This window comes from Lissotriton vulgaris, chromosome 1_1 (genome assembly GCF_964263255.1).
Source record: "Lissotriton vulgaris chromosome 1_1, aLisVul1.2, whole genome shotgun sequence".
NCBI classification, from domain to species: Eukaryota; Metazoa; Chordata; class Amphibia; order Caudata; family Salamandridae; genus Lissotriton; species Lissotriton vulgaris.
Genome location: NC_141685.1, coordinates 1,915,206,879 through 1,915,230,599, shown reverse-complemented (window position 1 = coordinate 1,915,230,599; position 23,721 = coordinate 1,915,206,879). Strand labels below are relative to the sequence as shown.

The 23,721-nt window shown below is 44.4% G+C and overlaps 1 protein-coding gene across 3 annotated transcripts in view; it reads left to right on the top strand.

The window, feature by feature from the left end:
- Positions 1-18,680, top strand: part of KERA (keratocan) — a 193,303-nt gene extending 174,623 nt beyond the window's left edge. For all 3 annotated transcript variants that reach the window (XM_086919546.1, XM_086919549.1, XM_086919552.1), the window contains exon 3: positions 11,623-18,680. In XM_086919546.1, coding sequence (XP_086775672.1) covers positions 11,623-11,798 — 176 coding nt within the window. In that variant the 3' untranslated portion in view covers positions 11,799-18,680. The remainder of the gene's footprint in view (positions 1-11,622) is intronic.
- The last annotated feature ends 5,041 nt before the right edge of the window (positions 18,681-23,721 follow it).

The window sequence follows — 23,721 nt, the reverse complement described above, 5'->3', positions numbered from 1 at the left end:
CCTAGGCTGGTAAGTCGTTGCAATAGAATGTTATTATTTACAGTGTCGAAGGCGGCACTTAGTTCAAGGAGGATGATAGCTGCAGAGCCTCCTTGATCCATGATCTTCCTAGCCTGCTCTGTCACTGCAACAAGGGTGGTTTTGGTCCCATGCATGGGACGGAATCCTGTCTGGGAGGCGTCGAGAAGGTGGTTGATCTCTAGGAACTCCATCAACACGTTGTTGACGTGTTTCTCAAGGATCTTGCTTAGCCAGGGTAGTAGGGAAATTGGTCTGTAATTACTGGGGTTGTCTGGATCCAGGTTGGATTTTTTAAGGAAGGCTTTAACCATGGCCCGCTTCCAGGGGAGCGGGACAGTACCAGTGGATTGAGAGGCATTAAACCAATCAGGGATGGTGGGTAGAATGTGACCGGGGACTGGCAGCAGGGTACACAGGGGTGCGGGGTCATCAGGGGAGCCGGATTTCACCTGATGCATGATGGATTATAGCATGGTGGAACCAAGAATGGGAAGGTTGCTGGGGGATGGAGCCCCAGCTTATGTGGTTTGGTGGGTGGCGTGGGAGTCTGAGTGTGGGTAAAGGAGGTATAAATGGTTTGTATTTTTTAGAAAAAGAACTCTGCCAGGTTATTACAACGGTTTGTGCGTTGAGGGAGTTTTGAGGTTTTTCTGAGAGCTTAAGGAGAGTTTTCGCAATTCAATATATTTCCTTAGGCGTGGAGGCAGCTGTGTTAATCTTATTTTCGAAAAAGGCCGGTTTTTATCGCAGCTCTATATGCAGTTCTTCTGGAGGAAGAGTAGCCCAATCGCCATTTCCTCTCCAGTTTTTTGCAGCGGCGTTTCATTTCCCGTACACCAGGGAAATACCAGGGAGAGGTCCTGGTACTACGCTTGGATTCGGTGCGTTTTATGGGAAGTACAGAGTCTAGTGAGTTCAAAATCCATCTATTGTAGTTTTCATTGGCTAGATTGGGGTTAGAGTTATTGGGTGGTCTAGAGGTTTCAAGACTCGCTGCCTATTCAGGCCGGGGAAGTTTTGACCAGTTGCGTTCCCTCCGAGTAGCTGTAGTGGTAGAGGAGTGGGTGTGTGGCTTAACCCAGAAAAGGAGAATCAGGAAGTGGTCCATCCATGGAAAGGGGATGGAGTTCCCACTACGAGATCTGCACAGTTACCGGAAGATGACCTTTAGAGTGGGTGGGTTTTAGCACTAATTGTTTAAATTGTAGCAGAGAGAGGCTAGTGGCCATTTCTAGGGCAGTGTTGTTGTAGTATCATCAAAATGGATGTTGAAATCCCATAAAAGTGTAAAATTAGAATGGCTACATGCTAGTTTGGCTATAGTGGTTGACAGGGAGTTGAGAAATTGTCCCAGAGTCCCGGGTAGGCGATATATAAGCATCCCCGAGAATGTGCTAATGGGGGAAAAGTCTATGGCAAAGGAGAGACTTTCGCTGTCCGGTATTGGATTTGGAGAGCTGCGGCACCCATAGCAGTCTTTGTAGATGACTGCTAAGCCAACTCATCTACCCGTTAGGTGGTTTTCATGTAAGATTTGATATCCTCGAGGTAGAGGCTGGATACAATCAGGTTTCGATCAGGATCACGATCAGGAGCCAGGTCTCTGTCAGAAATTAGATATCTGAGTTTAGCTCCTCTAAAAGCAAGGAAATTCCTGTAGTATGTTTAGGGAGTGACCTACAGTTCAGGAGGTACATGCTTTGCTGTTTGTTTTTAATTAGAGGGTCAGGATGAAGCTGAAAGCCACAGTGTAAGCAGGTTGTGCATTGATCTGCAGGGTTCCAAGTAGAAAGGCATGGGGCAGAGGCCTTTCCGCTTAGTTTAAGTAGAGAGTTAGGGCTGTAGCTCCTGACATGAGTCGAAAAACGAGCAGGGGTCGTGTTCCCTGGCCCCGGCTGGCTGCGGGCGGCCACAGACGGGCTTGCCTTTGGCGCGCCGCTGCGCGTAGCGTGTGGAATGAAGCTTTTATGCAGCTGATTAGCAAAGTGGTCGTCAAATGATGCTGCACCTTCCTCCCCTCTAGCCCAGAAGTGGTTGATGTGCCGCGCCTCCCTCTACATCAATCGGGAAGAATTCCCGTGGTGGACCGGGGAGAGTGCGGGGTGCCGGGTGTCAAAGGGTGTAGAAGAGCATGTAAGTTTTAAGATTTAGGATTGTTTAAAAAATTGCGGCGATTTTAAAATTAACGACACATTAGGTTTTCAAAGTAAAAGGTACCGTGAGAAAGAGCAGAGTAAGTGTTCTGCCAACGCGTGCGTCAGCTTTGCGTAGAGTGTGGCATGAAGCTTTTTTTCAGCTGATTAGCAAAGGGGTCATCCATTGACGCTGCCCCCTCCCCCCTCTAGACCGCTCGTAAATAAGTGCTTTCTGTATGGAAGAAGTGCATGAAAGTATATCTATTCAAAGACTTCCAATGGCAATTATATTTACTGTACAAATCTAACAAAAACAATGTCTTAGAAGGATATAAATGCATCATTTAGTCTTAACATAACTAGTGAGGCTATATCATTAAGCATTGTTATAATTCCACCAGTCTTTGAGTCAAAATAATCATATAATTTAACAAGCAATAAGAAACATTCTACCACCTCACACACTTAAAAAAGCTGTTTAATTAAAATAGCATTTTTAATTATGAAATGGCCGACGCATGCATTCATTAAGACATTGTCAGAAGTGTAAAAATTGTTAGAAGTGCAGCACACTTGACGTGATTTTATTTTTTTTATAAATAAAGTTGACACAAATGTTTCATTAAATGTCATACCACTTCACTGCAGGGACATGTATGTCTGTTAGCATCATCAAAAAGCTGTTGCTAACTAAGTACCTGTAAATGCAGAAAAACAAGTAGTGATTTCATTTATGTATTTTGTTCCCAATGAATAATTATATTTGTTGTAATAACATGATTACTGATACAATATTCATTACCTCAATTGTTATACTATCTTAAAAGACCCAGCCATATCTACTTGAGGGCTTAATTTGTAAACAGCACACAAAGGGAATAATTTGAGGAAAGGCAATGGCCATGTCATCGAAGAAAGAGGGTCACTGGAATACTTATAACTTGTTACTTAACTATTGCCATTAAAGGCACATTGTAGTATTGTATTGTAGTATTCTATTTGAACTTGTATAGCGTGGCTGTCACCCTGGGGGTATCCCGGCGCTGCACCTTGCTCTGATAACACTAGGTAAAACAGATATCCTGTACACAGTTTCCAGGAGCTCAAAATTACTCATCCCTCTGGAAGAACCACGTCTTTAGACTTTTTCTGAAGGGAAGTAACAGCTTAATCTAATGCAGAGGGAGAGTATTCCACATTCGTGATGCCACTATCCCAAATGCTCTTCCTCCTGACCTGGACTTCTTAAACCTTGCAAAGTTTACCCGGCATGCATTGGAGGAGCGGAGATTTCACCTAGACTTAGACCAGGTGAATTGTTCCTGCATGGCTATAGGGCCTAGACCATGAACTGTTTTAAACACAGTACAGAGGGATTTAAATAGTATTCTCTCCTTAACAGGCAGCCAATGAAGATCCTTCAGAGCTGCCCTTGATGAAGACCAACGCTTCTTAATCAAGGACAATTTGGCTGCTGTAGACTGGATCCTCTGCAATTTCAGTAGCACTGATTGCGGTGCTCCTAAAAATAACAAGTTGCAGTAGTCCAGTCTACTTAAAATAATACTTCTCACTACTAAAGGTCTAGTTGCTCCAGGTAAAAGTGGGAGAATCTGTCGCAAGGCTCTCAACCAGAAGAAGCAGGTCCTGATTGTCTTGTTATCTTGTGACTCCATTTGGAGATTGTCGTCAATTAAAACTGCTAGATTACGAACCGTTTTTACTGGAACCAGTGGTGCATCCGTTGGGGAAAAACTAAACTCAGATGGCTGAGGCCGCCACACTTTAGCCGTGGAGCAGTGTATAACCTCAGTTTTTCCACCAATAAATTGTAAGTAATTTGTCCTGAGCCATTTGGAGGTCTGTGACATGCACTTTTTGAACGTGTCTAACAACACTGCTTGATTAACTGCCATAGAGAATACCAATTGTGTGTCATCTACATAGTTGACCGTATTTATTCCAAAAGATTTAGTGATAGGAATCAGGGGCCGCAGATAGATGTTGAAAAGAATAGAGCTTATTGCTGAGCCCTGAGGCACCCCATGGCACACAATAGCGTTGCAGGATTTGAACGGCGGGATAGTCACTGCCTGCAGCTTAATGTATTTTAGTACACACTCACCAAAGGGGTGACATCACCGAACTCCTTGTAAACTTGTAAACTTGCAGATTTATAGAGCACAAATTGTTGCCCGGAGGCGTCCAAGCGCTAGGATAACCAGGACCTACTGAGCAGAGGAGGGGAGACCAGCAGTTAGTAGGCGGATGCGAATAAAAATGTCTTTAATTGCTTGCGGAACACAGTGAGGTTAGGGTTAGCTCTGAGATGGAGTGGCAGAGTGTTCCAAGTCTTGGACGTGTTGTATGCAAACGTCCTTCCGCCAGATCTAGATCTTTTTATTCTTGGCATCACTGCCGAGAAAGTCTGGCTGGAACGAAGACTTCGGTTTGGGGTATAATGGGTAACCAGGTCACGGGTGATGCTGGGTCCCATGTCCCAGAAGGCTTGATGGGCTATGCATAATGCCTTGAACAGAACTCTCTGCCGAACCGGTAGCCAATGAAGGCTAGTCAGTCCGGCCCTCACTGAATGTCTACGGGGGAGTTTGAGCAGAAGGCGCGCTGCGCAGTTCTGTACAATCTGCAGCCTGCGTAGGGTGTATTCTGGGGCGCCAAGGTAGAGTACATTATTAAAATCAAGGCGTGATTGAATGAGACCTTGAATGGCTGCCTGTTTGGCTTCCATGGGAAGGAGGGGAAATATTTTATTTAGCACCCTCATGGTGCCAAAACAGGTGGCTGAAAGTTTTGTGGCTTGGACATTGAAGGATAGGGAACTGTCCAGCCACACTCCGAGGCTTTTGATGTTATTTTTGGGGGTTGGGGGCGGGGGCTAGACAGGAGGGCCACAGAGAGGGAGGAAGGACCAGATTTGAAGGTCCTAGGAGCATCAGCTCTGTTTTGTCACCGTTCAACTTCAGGGATGATGACGACATCCAGTTCCTCACTTCCTCCAGGCATTCTCTAAGCCCGCCTGGCGCAGTTCGGTTTGCTCCTGCGCCAGTGATACCACTAGCTGCGTGTTGTCCGCATATGAGATGATCTTAACTCCAAATGGGCGGACGACATTGGCTAGCGGTCTCATATACAGATTGAAAAGTGCGGGGCTTAGAGAGGAGCCCTGAGGAACACCACACTTTAGAGGTCTGCTGGAGGACACGGATTCGCCATCAAAAACCCTGAAGGATCTGTTCTCCAAAAAGGATTTAAACCATGCCTAGGCTTTATCCTTAATCCCTGCACAGGACAGGCGGTTCAGTAGGGTGTCATGACTGACCGTGTCAAATGCCGCACTTAGATTAAGGAGGATCACTGCCACTGATCCTCCTTGATCCAGGATTTTTCTAGTTTCCTCAGTGACCATGAGGAGAGCGGTCTCAGTCCCGTGTTTTGGTCTGAAGCCCGTCTGAGTGGGGTCTAGTATGTGATGATCTTCCAGAAAGTTCACTAGCTGTTGGTTAATATATTTCTGAAGGACCTTGCTCACCCATGGGAGCAGAGAGATGGGGCGATAGTTGGCCAAGTCAGACGGGTCCAAATTGGGTTTCTTGATTAACGACCTGACCATGGCTTGTTTCCAGACAGTTGGTACAGTGCTGGAGGAGATGGATGTATTTATTACCTCCCTGATGACGGGCAGGGTGATCCGGGAAGCTGCCAATAAGATGTCAGGAGGGGCAGGGTCGTCCGGCGAACCTGATTTGACACTGAGAGCTAGTGATTCAAGGGTGGAAAGATTCAGTGGGGGAAATTGGGTTAGGCTGTGCTGAGCGGGGGGAGGGGAGAGGATAGGGGGGATGTTGGGTTGGTTAGATGAGTTAATATTTGGGGAGGGAAATGCTGAGTAAATCTTGTTTACTTTCCGATAAAAAAACTCGGCAATGTTATTGCACTGAGTAACAGATTTCTCGACATGCAACGCAGGGGATGGGTTTGTTAATTTTCTAATGATCTGGAAGATCTCTCTGGGTTTAGATTTGGCCTGCAGAATTTTGTCGGCAAAGTACGTGGACTGGGCTGCTTTTATTTGGGTTTTATACTTACTAATAGTTTCACGGTAGCGGGTTTTGTTGTCTGCTGAGTTATCTAAACGCCAGCGTCTTTCCACCCTTCTACAGAGACGCTTCTTGTCCCTAAGAGACTGTGTATACCAAGGGGCAGTTTTGTGGGGCCGCTTCAGTATCGTCTTGCTCATAGGGAGAGTGGTGTCAAGGGTGTGAGTGATCCAGTTGACATAAGCCTGATTTGCTAGGGCAGGATCCTCCTGTTTCTCTGGTTGTGAGCTGGCAAGTTGAATGCACCAGTTGTCAACCTCGAGGCGCGGCCAGGCTCGCCTGAGCCTTGTGGTGGGGGCGGGTGGTGGAGTTTTAAGCGAGGTCCACTTGAAGGGGATCAAAAGGTGGTCTGTTCAGGGCAGGGGAATGCCTGGGTCCACTGTGATGTCAGGACAGTTAGTGAAAATTGGGTCCAGTAAGTGGCCTTTGGCATGAGTAGGGGTAGTGACACGTTGGGTGAGTTGTAGAGCTGCTAGATCCTCTAGTAAGATGGCAGCTGTGTGGTCAGAGGGGGAGTCAAAATGAAAATTCAGGTCACCTAGCACGGTGAAGTTAGAGAAGGTACTGGATGGCAGCGTTTCATGGAACTGCTTCGTGGGGCCGGGCGGGCGGTAGATAAGGGTGCCGAAAAACAGCTATTGGGTGAGAGGTCGATATTGAAACCGATACTCTCGCAGTCCGAGATGGTCTCAGAGGTGACTCGGCAGTGGTATTGTTCCTTGTGGATAATAGCCAGGCCTCCTCCTCTCCCTTTTGGTCTGTCTTGCCGTATGATTTGGAAGCCCGCCGGGAGGGCCTCTACTATCGCAGGATCGGACTCAGTAGTGAGCCAGGTTTCCGTCAGGAACAATATATCTGGGGAATGTTCCTCTATCAGCAGGGCCATTTCAGCGCTATGCTTGGGCAGGGAGCGGCAATTTAGTAGGAACATGTGAAATTCATGTATGGGCGCCGAGCAAGGTTTAGACTTGAGAGGAACAGAGCAAGTGGGGCAGGTTAACAGCAGGTCCTCGGCTTGAAGGATATGCCAAGTGCAAATGTTGGCGGAGGGCCTTAATCTATGGAGGGTTGCCGGGGTGTAGCATCTGCGCAATGGTGGCTGGGATGCAGGAGGGGTGGCCCAGGGCCCGGACTCGGCGCGGACGAGCGCAGACGAGCTTGCCCTATGCGCGCCTTCATGGAACTGCTCATCTCAAGCCACATCACCTTCAGTTTCAAGTTCTGACTAGAACTCATTTCGGTCTATTCTCAAACTGCATTTTGTAGTGCAGTTCGAAGTACCAAAATAGTACTAGTGACAAATTAAAAAATGCTATTTACAAACCTGTACGGGAAGATCTTCAACTCTGTTCCTCCTTCCTTTACTATGCAGAGGTCTCCATACCTTTAGGTATATGTTTTAGTAGTAAATATTTAAAGGGACAGGGAAGTTGTTAGAAAATGGGGAATATTTACTTCTAACGATGAGGCATTTTGAGTGAGGGACATGCACCCTCTCACAAATGAGTAAGTCCCTTCCTAGTCCTAAACTGCACGTCTAAAGTTACCACAGCCAAAAGGACTCAAAACAAACATAACTGTACTCCAGTTCAGACTGTAATAACTTCAGCTCCAGCAATGGTCAATAATGGGAGTAATGACTTAGAAATAGACCCCATAGAAAATAATGTTAAAACAAATGTTAAGAAAAATTTTAATTTGTGGACATGTACCGCAAAATCTCATAAATGGTGGACCCTAATTCGATATTCCCGATTCATGCCCTTATGTGGTTATAACTAATAATATCCCTAAAGGTATAAGAATCATATCCATACTCAGTAACAGCCCATGCAGTCCAAAACACAGCACAGCACATATAAAAAACCTATCTGTAAACTGCTACCTTGATATCATAATGTCAGTCAGTCATTCTTTATTTTAGTACCACAGTACCCATAAAAGCACAATATAAAAATACATTACATACATATTAAAATTTTAACCAGTCAAATAGTACAAAGCTATTTACATTACTCTCAGTCTTCAGCCATGGATCTGCGTGCCCTTACTTCCGTTTTTAGGAAAGTGCAAGTGCGAAAAATAAGGTCCTCATCATCTAAAGTTGACATGGAATCAAATGCTGCCTCTAAACTAATTGGTCTACTCTTATTAAAATAATAGCAAAAAAACTGTTTAAAATATTTGATATAAAATTTGCAGGAGAATATAAAATGCTTTACAGACTGCTCACTCCTCCCATTGCATGGACACGGGATTGAGTTTAAATTAGAACAATAACCAAGTGGGAAGGAGAGTACAAAACGAATTGTGCCAGCCCTTAAATGGAACAATAAACTTGTCTCCCAGCGAGTCATCGGTAGTAACAAATAGATGTGGATTGGGTGCCTATAATGTTCAATGGCCATATAGTTACGCACAGTAGTTTTACTGACCTCTACTGCCTCATGCTCGGTCTTATATAAGGAGTACAGAGCATTCTGCTAATCCTTTTTTGCGACTAAAGCACCAAATGAAGGTCCCGAAAAATGCTTTCCATATTTATACTGCTCAAACTACTCAACACTCTACCCAACCACAGGATATCTAGGCCCCTAGCACAACCTAAGCAATCCTTAATGATTGACTGGGTCAGGGTGGCTGCTTCGTTCTTCCATACTGCAATCCACATAAGTGGAGAAGTGTGGCTCACTGGTTAGAGGAGGCATACCCTGAAGCAGAGGTCAGACCTGGGACCAGGGTTCAATTCCCGACGCGGCAGGGTCTTGAGCCAAATTGTCCACGGACTCGATAATTCTCGCTTCGGTGCCCACTCTAATCATGGGTCCCACTCTGCACCTCTGGGCATTAAGCTTGCTTAATCTCCACAACGCCCCCCGCGGCGGGATGCCTGGCTTTCACCTTGGGGATGCCCAGTACGGGTTATCTCACAGGGAAAGGCCAGGACGGGTTCCCAATCCAAGCGCCGAGATGCCCAAGGGTAAGTCGAGCGCTATATAAGACCTCAAAAAAAAGTGCTGAGCGAGCCCTGGTAAAATCAAAAATAAAATGAATATTGAGCTCTTTATGAGATATGTAATTGGAGGTGGAAATAGGGACATTCAGTATTTTTCTGCAGAATCTATTCTCCTCCTGCTGTATACCAGAGTACCGGGGTACACTGATGTTTATAAATCCTTTGGACAGCTAATACTGCACCCATCGTCTTAGGGCGAGGGATGCTTAAAATCGAGTTATTGGCCTTTGAGAACTTGCTCCTGGTGCGAGCTAAGTGCTCACTCCAGGAGCTGTTCGCAGCAAAGGCCAAACCCAAATATACAAAGGATTTTACCGCCGTCATCTATTGCAATCGGGCATATAGCCCGTTTGCCTGGGCCACTGCTCTTTAAAAAAGATTTTTTAAATTGACTTGTAAGTCTAGATTTTTCATAAAACTATTAAAATCTTCGACAAGGAGGCGTAATTAATTTGATGTGCGCCCTATTAAAACTGCGTCATCTGCATACAGATATCATAATGAAACTTCTTCTTGGCCTCTGCCCCCTCTTTTATAGTCTGCAGGTATCCTTTTAGGGTTTTTGTATACATTTAGCTCTACATACTTCCACACACATATAGCTGTTTCATGTAAGCATGGGCGGAAAATCCGTTTCGCTCGCGGATTTTGCGGATTTTCGGTAAATTCGCAATCCGCGAGATCCGCGAATCTCCCGCAAAATCCGCAAATCCGCGAGCAGCGGATTTTATGGCTTGCTCGCACTGTTCGCGTGAGTTCGCGGCTTGCCAGTACAACTTCGCACCCCGCGAGTAAGTGCTAAATTGCAGAAATACGATCTTAGCAAAACTGAAACTACTTACCAGGTTCAAAAGTTCAGGCTCATCATTAGTAGCCATTTCCTGTAGTGCTTCCTGAGGGGCCCCTCCAGAGTTCAGTTGCCAGTTGCAACTATTATGTGACCCTGCTCTGAACCTCAGAATAGTTACACATATGCCACAAAGGTCCTGAATTACAGCTAAGGGAGACAAGCAGGAGCCAGGCTGGAAGTTAAAATCCATTAATCAGCCCCTAATTCATTATTGTCAGTTGGGGCAGGGCAGGTGTTGTAACTAATTTTGCAACAATGAAAGCACTTAGCAAGTGCAAAAGATCACTAATCAGGAAGCACTAAGGAAGCAGGTGCCAGCTAAAAAAATATTCTGTGACACATTAATCAGCCCCAAATTAATTCAGGTCACTTGAGGCAGGGAAGGTGTGCTTTGCTTTGCCGAAAATAATGTACACTGGACAACCAGAGGGTGTGGTGATGAAACAGAGGGTGGCATGGGTGGGCCAGAGGGTGGCATGAGTAGTCAGAGAGTGGCAGTGGTGACAGAGAGTGGCAGTGATTAGGAAGAGTGTCCCAAACAGGCTGGACACGTAGAAACAACAAGTTCGCAAAACTTGCGACCCGACAGGTAAGTTCGCAAATTGCGAAATTGTAAAAACCCTCGCGAACTGGCAGAAACACGCGCGAACACAAAAAAAAAATGCGCAAATTCGCGGGAATTCGCGGATTTTGCGGATTGCGAGTTCGCAAATCCGCAAAATTCGCGAACGCGAGATTCGCAAAATTCGCCCATGCTTAGTTTCATGCTTCCCCTGCAAAGAATGTTTACACATATTAGTTAAAGTTTAACAAAATTATGGTGTACAATATAAAAAAACATACATGATTTAGAGGCAATTTGCCACCATCCTCGAAACAAGTTTGCAAATATTTTAAGAACATTGCAATTGTAAATGTTACGTATAATTTACTTGCCAGACCACCAATGCTAATACGTTGTGGCTTGAATGACAATGTCAGCCATATTATTCAATTCTACAGTTTACATTAACACAATGGTTTGTAAGAGTACTAATCTTTAACTATGCAATTCCATGGCATGCTAAAAGCGTCCAATAGATTTGAATAATTGAACATTATGGAATTTGCATTATTCTGTGCTATGGACAATAAAAAGACATTTAACTAAGCTTTTACTCCAAGTTCATAAGACAGCGCTTTGGCTCACAAAGGTTTGTATGTTGACATCTCAGGTTGATCTATTGAGTGCAAATTATAATTTTGACCACATTGTAACAGTCTTTGCTAACTCCTACAGATACTGTGTTTCTGATGTGCATCCTAAAAATGTTATGAATAGCTATCATGATTCATTTTCAGGTTAAATAAACATTGAAGCGATTGAGAAACAACACAATGAAAATTTATTTTATTTTTGTAATATATACTTCCAGTGGATAAATGCATTTATTTTTCCTATTCTGTATGGAGTTACATAAACTGATGTTGCTTGTGTTCTAGGTGTTAATGGTTCTACAATTTGCCCAACGCCAGCTGAGCTGGAACAACGAAGGGATCCACACTCCGACAATGGGCCACGCCTTCGTTACCTCCGCTTGGATGGAAATGATATCAAGCCTCCAATTCCCATTGACCTTTTGGTTTGCTTCAGACTCCTACATGTCATTACTATTTGAAAGTATTTTCCCGATCCTGATCTTCCATTTTTAAAAGTTTAGTTGGTGCGTTTTACAGCCAAGAAGTGTGTTTCATACACTTGTCCGCATTACCCAATATCTCTTCTCTGTTATCACTTTTGTAGCCCTTTAGCTAGGGCTGGCACAATTGATATGCTACGTATAAAGCATCTGTGTTTCTGCAATGAAAGTTCATCTGCATTGTCATAACAAATGTGCCAATGTAGAACTCAGTACAAATGCTTATCAAGTATAGGAGTTCATAAAGTATTACTTTTACGTAGGAGCTGGTCAATAATTTTGAATTTGTTATACAGTATTGTACTTTAAATATGTTCTTACAGTTTACATTATTTCCCACATTTAACTGATGTATATTTAGTGAAACTAAAATAATACGGGTTTAGTCAGCTATATCTACATTTATGATAATTTTACCTTTTACACTGTAGTTCGAATTCTGGCATGTCTTTGCCTGCATATGAACGACAAGCTTCAAAAAGTACCTCTGAAAAATTGCTACCAAAACTCTTACAGGCACCTGCTGAGAAGGGAATACCAGGGTAAAAATCAACCTATTCAGATCTGTGGAAGCATCACTTTCAGTCAAAAAGTATTCATTCAAACTGACTATTCTTAAGTACTAGTCCAAAGTCTCATAACAGTATATCTTTACAAAACCCTCTGCTATCTAATTACTTAGACTGTTTATTACAAGATTCGAAATTGTGGGATAATTTGCAGAATACCATGTAATATAGAAAATGAGATATGTATATTTCCAAATCGTGCCTTGTGTAATGCTACTAGCTTAAATAATGGTGATTTATTTGGAATTGGCAAGACGGATATTGCTGTAGGAGTTCTTAAAGTGGAAGCATAGATGTTTACTAATTAACTAAAGTTGAGCCTTCTTTAGCCCCTTCAGAATCCATGCCTAAAAATGTAAACCCCAAAAACTTTAAAAGATCAACAAATGTTTTTTTGTGAGTTAAGCACCGCTGCCTTGGATGGTCGTGATATTTACTAGCTAGAAAGCTATGTTGTACAGAATTTATATTTCATTGCATAATATCCTAAGTGCTAATTCTGACCCCAGTTTCTGCTGAGAGACAAAGAGAATTACAAGTTGCATAAAGGATTTGTGATGAGCATACATCACTGGTGATGAGCAAATGAAATTCACACAATAGTGAAACGTCTGGGTTTGTCCTCAATTTCAACCTCAACGGAAAATTCTAACCACTTCCTTTTCACCATACAATCTTGGAAGTAGGGAAAACATATCTGTTTGTTAAATAAATATCTGGGTATTTAAAAAAATAATAAAAACTGTATATTTTATATAATATAATTGAATAATAAAAAAAATCATTCTTGGGAATAAGACAGTTCACAAATGTAAATAAACGAGAATCTTCCCTCATTCACATCATGATAGGTCAGAAGTCATTTGACACTCATTCATTCATACGAGTGCAAAGTGGAAACATCACACCAAAACATCTCTGTTTGTTTTTCACATTTATGGGGTTTGTGGAAAATGCCAGCAAGTGATAATTTGTATATGTGCAATGCATCTCCAGGTAATACTTGGAGGGCATTGGTAGCCAAAACATTGTTATAGGGGGTGATAATATGTGCGCAATATATTGTTAAGACTGTTTTGGCATGTCATTCTCCATTTTTTGCTGCAAACGTTATAATTAGGCTCAGATAAAACCAGTATGAGGTTCAATAGACATTGCACTAAAAGGTTTCTGAACCCAACCCCGGCATGGAGAATGAGACTGTAGTTTATTCAACAAAAAACTTGCCAAATTCTATGTCTCAAAACGAGTCTTGTATATCCGTCCTCATTTCAAAGCATAGTCTTTATTCGGTGGTATAGGATTTTATATACAATATATATATATATTTCCACAAACTCATTCAATAAATAGGTGTAAATAAGAGTGACTTACTGAGTGTCTAGCGCTAGGTAAAGCGCAATCTCTCTCTCTCTCTCTCTCTCTATATATATATATATGACGAAGGCAGCAACGCCAAAATGCATTTGTTAAACCTCTTTGGAAACTGCAGTGCTATGAATAAATATGGCATGTGAACTGCGCTAAATAACTTTGAGTGCTCTTTATTGGGAACGGTCCGAGAAGTGGGGACTGAGTGTTTGGAAAATAATACGCACTCAACCGTGCGGTAAGAGGCACCCGTGGTGAAGCGGAGCAGGGGTTGGTGGAAGAGAGTCAAGGAATATATATATAATATATATATTTTTTCCCACCACTATTAGTTTCAATATTAAAGTTCCTTTTAAGAGAGTGCTGCTGTTAGAGCTAAGTGGTGATAGGCCTAGTGTACTAAGCCCCAGAACACAAAGCATTCAGACCTTTTGCAGAGCAACTGGTTTGTAACCCAGAGCTCATTTTCCACCTCAATATACTTGTGTTAGGATTTGCATGATCCTGCACAATAATATAAAAGAAGCAGAGGTCTCTTTGTGAATCCTTTTGAAAGATTTGTGAAAGCAGAAATGGAGACCTGTGATGGACAGCAGACACCAAAACAAATCCTATCACAATTATCAACAGCCTTTTTTATAGCAGACCCTGCACCATGTGTGCTCTTCTTAGTGCCTGCAGCCACATTCATGAATTGTAAGCTGTCCCTCATGGAAGGCTTAACCTCTGGAAATTTGTGTCATCCCCTTTCTGGTATTGTATGTGTGAAAGAATTTCGGTCGAACACTATAGTTGCATTCCAATAAAACTATGTAAATTGAGAGGGACCCCTCAATCCAGAGCACTGTACCAGACTATTAATTCAAAGAGAAATCTCCCCTTGGGATTCAACCACTAATACACCACCTGTTTCAAATTCTCACACCTCTTGACTTCTCAACCTCATATAGCACTTTGTTTCGACCCCCAACTCCACTGAAGTTATAGACCACACCTATGCGCAATTGACAGGATCTTTAGTGCTCCATTTAACATAAGTCACATCCAATATAAAAACAGTTATAAAAATTCATCTAAGCATTACAAAGTAATTGCGCCAGGTTGTTTTTAAACTGTAGCAGCAATTAAACAAATGTAAAATAAATGTATTAAAAAACAAACAAATCTCCTTTTTTTAAAAAAAACAACAGTCATACACCATGAATCACAGATATTCACAAATAGGGTGAACATATAAGACAAACAGATATGTCTTAGGGCCTAATTAGAATGTCTGTTGGAAAGCCTCTGACCGCAGTTCAGAGGCTTTCCTTCCGACCGACATCCCTTGATTTGAATTCCGACAGTCCTATTAGGATTACGGCGGCCAGAAGTCAAACCGGTGATCATTCCAGCTGGCTTCTGACAGGCTCATAGAGCCAGTCGGCCAGTTAGAAACGAAACATAATCCCATGCGGACAGCATTCCGCCATCGGGATTATCATGTCGGTTTCTGACAGACTTTCCATGTTGGGCTGTCCAACATGGAAAGTCATTGCAAAGAGACTTTAGGGCACCTAGCAGGGTGCCTGCTCTCTTCGGCCTCTAGTTGGGGACTGAGGAGCCCCCTGTAAATCTCTCATGGTGCCTGCCACGCGGTGCAGGGATTTACAGGGACTCCCATTTCTCAATGGAGCTTGTGCTGCGGCCGGTTTCCAACTGCCTCACAAGCTGGAATTGGGTTATGGGACTTTTCGACTTGTGCAGTTGCATTGTAATTGCGGATTCGTACTGCCAACCAGACTTCAATGAGTCTCGAAACCCCAGGGATGTCGGTCGGAGGAAACTCTGACCGACATCCTAATTAGGTCTACAGTATTTCCAAATAGCCAACATCTGCAGTGTCTCAAAGCCTGCTAGATTTAATTCCACTTGTGCATCGACGTGTTTCAGTGGGTGCCAAACACTTAGACCCTCCTTCTTCAGGACAAATGGATTTTTTCTGCAGACATATATTAAAATCAGGTTGCTCCTATGTAGAAACAAACCCAGGATTGCCGCATGAAAACATCTTTTCATCATTATCCAGTGTGATTGTGCCTATATACAGTTTTTTTTAAACTTCTATTAAACAAATGTGTATCCTTTTTTTGTTTCTAATAAAGGTCTCCCGTAAACAGGACAGGTATCCCACCCTTAGTTGATCTTATATTGAATTGTTATGCTGCTGAGATGTTGAAAATAGATACGAGTAGAGTATTGGTAGCGCGTATGCTTTTGGAATGAGTTTAACTTAGTATCCTTGTCCACCTATGGTCAGATACCTGTCCTGTGTAGTTGGGGAGACCTTTGATGGAAACAAGAAAGGGAAACAAATTGTAAGTGAAGATGATGGAACTGCAACATTATATTGTGTTGTTCTTTCTTTTATTACAGAGGAGTAAATTCGATCTCATTAAGTCATACTTCTGAAACGGTACAGTAAGGTTGACTCAGGATGAATACACCATGCCAATATTACAGAAAGTGATCTAGTTCATGAAATATATATCATGGCTTTAATACATAAATATAATACTCAGAGCAGATCACATTCTTCCCATTTACCTGAAATTTAAACTGCTCTAGATTTTTCTGTGACTGGAAGGAATCTAAGATGGAACTTATCTGCTCATGTAGGTATTTCAGAATGGGAGAGAGACAGTTTGAATCAACAAAGTGAGCGTTTATGTGTGTTGCTTAATGAAGGTTGATTAGGTTATTTGTCCGAGACTTTTTACAAGGGGTATTTTTATCACTCAGCTGATACACTTTATATGTGAACATCCTAGATGCAGTGTTTTCTAATGCTTCTTGCCATTTTTTATATTGGTACTAGATTTCTGCAGTCATTAAGATTGGTGAGCTATGTACGCATCTATATTTCTAACATGCACAAAACCAGCGGGCATCAAGACCTGTGGGGCTAATGAGATGGTGATGAAATTCATGCTACCAGGCATCCACAATGACTTTTGCATTAGAGTGAAAACAAATTACTGCCTTCGGTTTTGATGTCTGGATTATTCTGTTCTCTTGTTTTGCTCTTTAAGTGTAGGTGGAGAGTGTCATAAACCCATAAACCGGAAGTCTTCTTCACAGATACTCACGGACAGGCCCATGGACACCTTCTGTACCAGACATCTTGAAATATATTCTGTCTTTTATCGGAAGCCAATGCACCTCTTGGTACGAAATCGAGAGACTATCCATTTTGGGAGACCAACCATGAACTGCATAATAGATTTCTGGTCATTTTTAGAATGGCTTAATGATTCAGCTTCTGATGAAGTCAAATTGGATAAGCTATACGTGGTGTATGCTGCACTGGTTGGTGATTACTTTGGCGCAGCATTTGTTCAAATGGGAGAACCAAAAATACTCCTAACTGTCATATGTTCCAATGTTTTTTACAACTGGTATTTCCCAAAAAATATGTACATGAAAACGAACTCTTCCTTATGACTTTGTATGAATTATTCAGGAAAATCCACATTTTAGGCCCACTAAATTTTACAAATTAGTTAATTTCAGTTTTGAAGATTAATACTTCTCGACTTTTCTAGTATTTGTATTTGCATTCAGATTGAGGAAAATGCCTGGTAGGATTGTTGTTGTGCAGGAAGGTGCCCTTTCCTGCACAAAAACAACCATGCATGCAACGGAGGCACCGCTGCACCATGGTGGAAGGGTGCCTATGTTGGTGCTGGGCTGCCAAAACTGCACCATTTCAGGCCGAAAGGACTGGAATGTACAACATTTCTTAGATACGGTCCATTCCAGCCTTTTCACTATGGAATGGGGCAGTGCAGCAAGGTGCCTTGCTGTTTTGCCCTAGGCCAAAATGTTATAAATAAGGCCCTTAGTTTAGTATCTTGTATACATTTTGACAACAAGAGCATTCAAATTGAAATGTTAAATAGTACTTTTCTCCTAGTTTGGCAGGCACTAAATTAAATTAAATTACAAGAATGTTTCTTTAGGCAGAACCCTTAGCTCTAAGGTTCTTTCTTTCTGCACAAGAATCATTTCTGTTGTGGGGATTCGGTGCTGGTTCATGTCAAATAGTCTATACAACATTTAGAAAATGTTCCCTGTTTAAAAAACAACGTTGTATTTTTCATTACTGCCATCAGTAAATTTCAGTGTTTATATTTCCTCCAAAATTATCGATTCTTCAGTCTTAAAAAAATGTATATTTCAACTACGACCTTCGAAATGGCTGCTTTGATTGTTCTCAATACATGTTTTCATATTTTTTTTTCATAACATTGCTTTGATTATTGGGCAGTCATACATCAAATGAACATTGGTACCTTAAACATTGCTGAGGAGCATCTTAACTTTTGAAACATTTACATTATTTCACCAAATAGAATTACCATAAAAAGAAAACGTATTGATATGTTTTCATTTTCAATGTTATCTTGATAAAAAGGGGTTAATTAATTACTAGCCTTGATCAAATGTATGTACAACATTTTATAAATTGGGCATGATAACACAAAAGGCTGTATTTTATGTTTAGTTTTTTGCAGGGGAATATATATGAAAGACAAGCTGCTTTATAATGCTATTACAGGTTCAATTAATGGTGTAGCGTAGATTGTGTGCATACATATGATTTCACATTTAGCCGAGGTTTATGACTAACAATCAATATATGTGTAGAACATTTTGTTTAGAAAAATTAACATATTTTAATTGTGTATATGCAAGACTGCGTTTAGCTTGTAGAATGTAAAGGTGTATTAGTTTGAAGAAATGTAGTACATGACTAGTAGTCTTTTACGACCAATACAAATACGATGCCTACTTTACACCTACATGTGGTGTGAGAAAAAAGAAATTCAACATACACGTTTCTTTGCTGTCACATTAAAAAAGATTTGGGCTTATGAAATATACGTCTCATGCATTTTTTTCAAAGTAACAATGTACACATTGTCATAACATACAGAGATAAAATCTTTTTTAAAGGCACAGAGCGACCAATATTTCTGCACGCAGGCTGTATTGACAATCTCAGCATCAATTATTAGGGGCCTATTTAAATCTTGGTTTAATCAATCAATCAGCCAATCATTTGTAAAGAGCACTACATACCTGTGAGGGTCTCAAGGGGCTGGGGAGGGTAGGGGGGGGCTACTTATCGAACAGCCAGGTCTTGAGTATCCTCCTGAAGGTCAGCAGGTCTTGGGTCTGTCGTAGGCTCAGTAGGAGTGTGTTCCATGTCTTGGCGGCGAGTTGGGAGAAGGATCTCCCGCCGGTGGTTGTTCTTTGGATGCGCAGGACGGTGGTGAGTGAGAGGGCGGCGGAGCGTAGCTGGCGGTTGGGGATGTAGAAGGAGAGCCGTCTGTTGAGGTAGGCTGGAGCGGTCTTGTGGAGTGCTTTGTGTGCGTGGATGAGGAGCTTGAAGGATATCCTCTTGTTGACGGGGAGTCAGTGCAAGTTTCTCAAGTGGGAGGTGATGTGGCCGTGTCATGGTACGTCGAGGGTCAGTCGTGCCGAGGCATTTTGGATGCGTTGTAGTCGTTTGATGAGCTTGTTCGGGGCTCCCGCGTAGAAGGCATTTCCGTAGTCGAGTCTGCTGCTGACGACGGCCTGAGTGACTGTCTTTCTTGTATTTGTCGGGATCCATCTGTAGATCTTGCGGAACATGCAGAGGGTGTTGAAGCAGGAGGAGGAGACGGCGTTAACTTGCTTGGTCATTGAGAGTGTTGAGTCGAGGAGAATTCCCAGGTTGCGTGTGTGGTCAGTGGGTGTCAGGGCTGCCCCCAGTGCCATCGGCCACCAGGAGTCATCCCAGGCTGTATGGTTGGAGCCAAGGATGAGGACTTCTGTCTTGTCCGAGTTTAGCTTCAGACGGCTGATATTCATCCAGTCGGCGATGGCCTTTATTCCTTCGTGGAGGTTGGCTTTGGTGGTGATGGGGTCCTTGGTGAGGGAGAGGATCAGTTGAGTGTCGTCGGCGTCAGAGATTATGTTGAGGTTGTGCTGTCGGGCGACGTGTGTGAGCGGGGACATGTAAATGTTGAACAGTGTCGGGGTGAGGGAGGATCCCTGGGGTACGCCGCAGATGATCTCGGTGACTTTGGAACTGAATGGGGGAGGCGGACGCTCTGGTTTCTGCCGGAGAGGAAGGAGGTGGTCCATTCCAGAGCCTTGTCTCGGATCCCTGTGGCATGGAGGCGTGCACGTAGAGTGCGGTTGCAGACGGTGTAGAAGGCGGCGGAGAGGTCTAGGAGGTTGAGTGCTGTGGTCTAACCATTGTCCAGCAGGGTCCTGATGTCAACGGTAGCGGCAATGAGGGCAGTCTCAGTGCTGTGGTTGCTGGGGAACCCTGACTGGGAAGGGTCCAGGATTCTGTTTTCTTTGAGGTATCAAGTTAGCTGTCTGTTGACTATTTTCTTGATGACCTTGGCCGGGAAGGGGAGGAGAGAGATGGGCAGGAAGTTCTTGAGGTCTCTTGGGTCTGCCTTAGGTTTTTTGAGTAGGGGGTTGATCTCTGCGTGTTTCCAGCTCTCTGGGAAGGTTCTGTTTTTGAGGGAGAGATTGTTGACGTTGTGCAGGTGGGGTGCGATGGAGCTGCTTGCTCTGTTGAAGACGTGGTGTGGGAATGGGTCTGACCGTGAGCCGGAGTGGATTGTGCTCATGGTCTTGATGGTGTCATCGACGCTCACGCTGGCCCAGGCTAGCAGGGGGTCGTGGTCGATGGTGTGCGGAGGGTCTGTTGTGTGTTTGTCTGTTGGGGCTGTCTGGGTGTTGAAGCTGTCGTGGATGTCTGCTGTCTTGCGGTGGAAGAAGGTGGCGAGGGAGTCGCACAGGGCTTGCGACGGCGGGATGTCGTTGGTGTTGGAGCTGGGTTGGAAAGTTCCTACATGATGTTGAAGAGCTCCTTGCTATTGTGTGCATTGTTGTCGAGGCGGTCTTTGAAGGAGGTCCTCTTGACCGCCCTGATGAGGTGGTGGTGGTTGTGGATGGCATCCTTGTGTGCTGCGTGGCTTTACCGAGTATGTTCACTGTGCCATTCCTTCTCTAGTTTCCGGCAGGTTTGCTTGGAGGCAAGGAGTTCTGGGGTGAACCGGCTGGCCCTCTTGCTGGTGTCTTTGTGGGGGGGTTTCTTCAGCGGGGTGAGGGTGTTTGGCGCACTCCTCGATCCAGCGTCTGAGGCTGTGTGCAGCGTCGTTGATGTTGGAGGGTTCGGTGGGTGGGCTGAGAGCGTGGTTTGCATGTAGTTGGTCTTCGGTGATTTTGCTCCAGCAGCGGAGGGGGATCTGTTGGGTGCGGTGGTGTGTGGTGGGTTTCTGGAAGGCAAAGTGAATGAAGTGCTCCTCGGTCCTGAGGAGTTCGTGGTGTGGCTGACGGAGACGTGAGGGCTTGAGGAGGAGACCGGTTTGAGCGTGTGGCCGGCGGATTGGGTGGGCGTTGTGATGAGCTGCTTCAGTCCAAGGTTGGTGAGGTTATCGATCAGGGTTGTGGAGTTGTTGTTGTTGTTGTTCTCAAGGTGAAAGTTCAGGTCTCAGAGGAGGATGTAGTCGGTGGAGATCAGGGTGTGCGTGCTGATGAAGTCGGCGATGGAGTCGCTGAACTGGGGATAGGGTCCAGGGGTCAGTAGATGAGGGTGCCTCTGAAGGTGAAGTTATGGTCTGTGTGGATCTGGAAGTTCATGTGTTAGGCGGAGCTGAGCGCGTCGTCGCTGCTAGTCGAGACCCTGATGCTGTTCTTGTGGATGAAGGTGATTCCTCCTCCGACTCCGTTGGTGCGGTCTCTGCAGGTGATCTTGTAGCTGTCTGGGATGGCTATGGCAATGTTGGGTGCGGAGGAGTCGTTCAACCAGGTCTCTGTCAGGAAGGCGACGTCTAGGGATGCTGTGTTGAGCAGGTCCCAGAGCTCGTGTTTGTGTGTGGAGTGGGTGTTCAGTAGTATGTATCTGAGGTGGTTCGTCCACTCTGAGGCTGGTGTATTTGCAGTTCCGGCAGGTGAAGGGACCGTGTGTGCGTTTCAGGGAGGCCTTGAAGCAGGTGTGGGTCCGACTGGAGTTGAGAGCATGCTGATTGCTGGCTTCATAATTGCCGCGGTTGTCGTGGTGGGTGCGGGCGACAGGGGTTCTGGCTCTTGGCACTGTCAAGGCGTGAATGGGCACAGATGGGCTTGCCTTAGGGGTGCCATCAGCGCGCCAGCGGCGCGTCCGCTGAGTGAAGCCGCGCAGCCGTGCAGCTGCCAGCATATATGGGGAGGTGGGAGGGAGGAGCAGCTGGGAGGTGAGGGCAGCAAGTAGGCAGTCAGGGGGAAGGGGCAGCATGGGACGCAGTGGCGGGGGCGGCGAGGGACGATGAAGGGGACAGAAGGCAAAGAAGTACAAAAAACGAGGGAAATCGAGTGGCACAGAGGCAGGAAGTGCACAGAATTACAGGAAAAATGAGTGTCACAGAGGCATGAGGGCACAAAAATACAGGGAAAAAACGAGTGGCACAGAAGGCAAAAAGGGCACAGAAATACAGGAAAAACGAGTGTCACAGAAGGCAAGAGGGCACAGAAATACAGGGAAAAAACGAGTGGCACAGAAGGCAAGCAGGGCACAGAAATACAGGACAAACGATTGTCACAGAAGGCAAGAGGGCACAGAAATACAGGGAATAAAAAGAGTGGCACAGAAGGCAAAAAGGGCACAGAAATACAGGAAAAATGAGTGTCACAGAGGCAAGAGGGCACAGAAATACAGGGCAAAAATGAGTGGCACATAAGGCAAAAAGGCCACAGAAATACAGGAAAAACAAGTGTCACAGAGGGCAAGAAAATAACGAGTGGCACAGAAGGCAAAAAGGGCACAGAAATACAGGAAAAATTAGTGTCACAGAAGGCAAGAGGGCACAGAAATATAGGGAAAAAACTTGTGGCACAGAAGGCAAAAAGGGCACAGCAATACAGGAAAAACGAGTATCACAGAGGCAAGAGGGTACAGAAATACAGGGGCAGGTGAGAAACAGAAGGCAAAAACGGGCAGAGAGACACAGGGGCAGTGAGGGGAACAGAAGGGGAAGGTGGACGGAGAGAAACAGGGACAGCGAGGGGTACAGAAGGAAAAACCGGGCGGAAACACGGGGGCAGCGAGGGGTACAGAAGTAAAAACCGGGGAGAGACACGGGGGCAGCAAGGGGTACAGAAGTAAAAACCGGGCTGAGAGACACGGGGACAGCGAGGGGAACAGAGGGAGGAAAACGGGCATGGACCACGAACAGGCAGCGGGGAAGACAGAACAACAGAATTCACAGACACAACAATGAAATACAGGCAATACAATAAAACAATAAAGCGGAAGATGAACAAACCTACGGCCTACCACTGGCCGCCATGGATGAGGCACAGGTGGTAGCCTGCGGGTGGTGGAGGGCCTTAAACCTCCTCAGCAGTGGCAGCTCGGGCAGGAACACACAGGCGGTGCTGTGTGGTGGGGGAGCGACCTATCTGGTGGGGTCAAGGGTCGCTGCTTATCTGTACTCCATCTCAATGGCAACCGTGGATACATACTGCTAAGATAAAGGTATACCCGCCAAAATTATTATGGACAGGCCTTAATTTTAATCACAGCGGAGTATAGGCAATCAAAGGCCGATCTCTAATTCTGCTCACCTTATTATATGGGCAGAATTAGAGGTCAATTTTCGCTGCCTATCACCTCCAGGAAAACCCTGACATAAGGGGCAGTGACAACTGTTAAAATGCTCCCTCACAATGTGAGAGGATTCTCATGGGCGCTGGGAGGCATTTTATTTTCAAAAAGAAAACCCTGCTTCTGGATTTTCTTTATGAAAAGAAAAAAAAGATTTTGGTGCAGTGCTCCGTCATGTCAACAGAGCCCTGCATCAAACTATTAACAGCACTGACAGGAACTGTCATGATGCCGTTTCAAATCTTTAAAAATTATTACCAGCTTGTTGGTC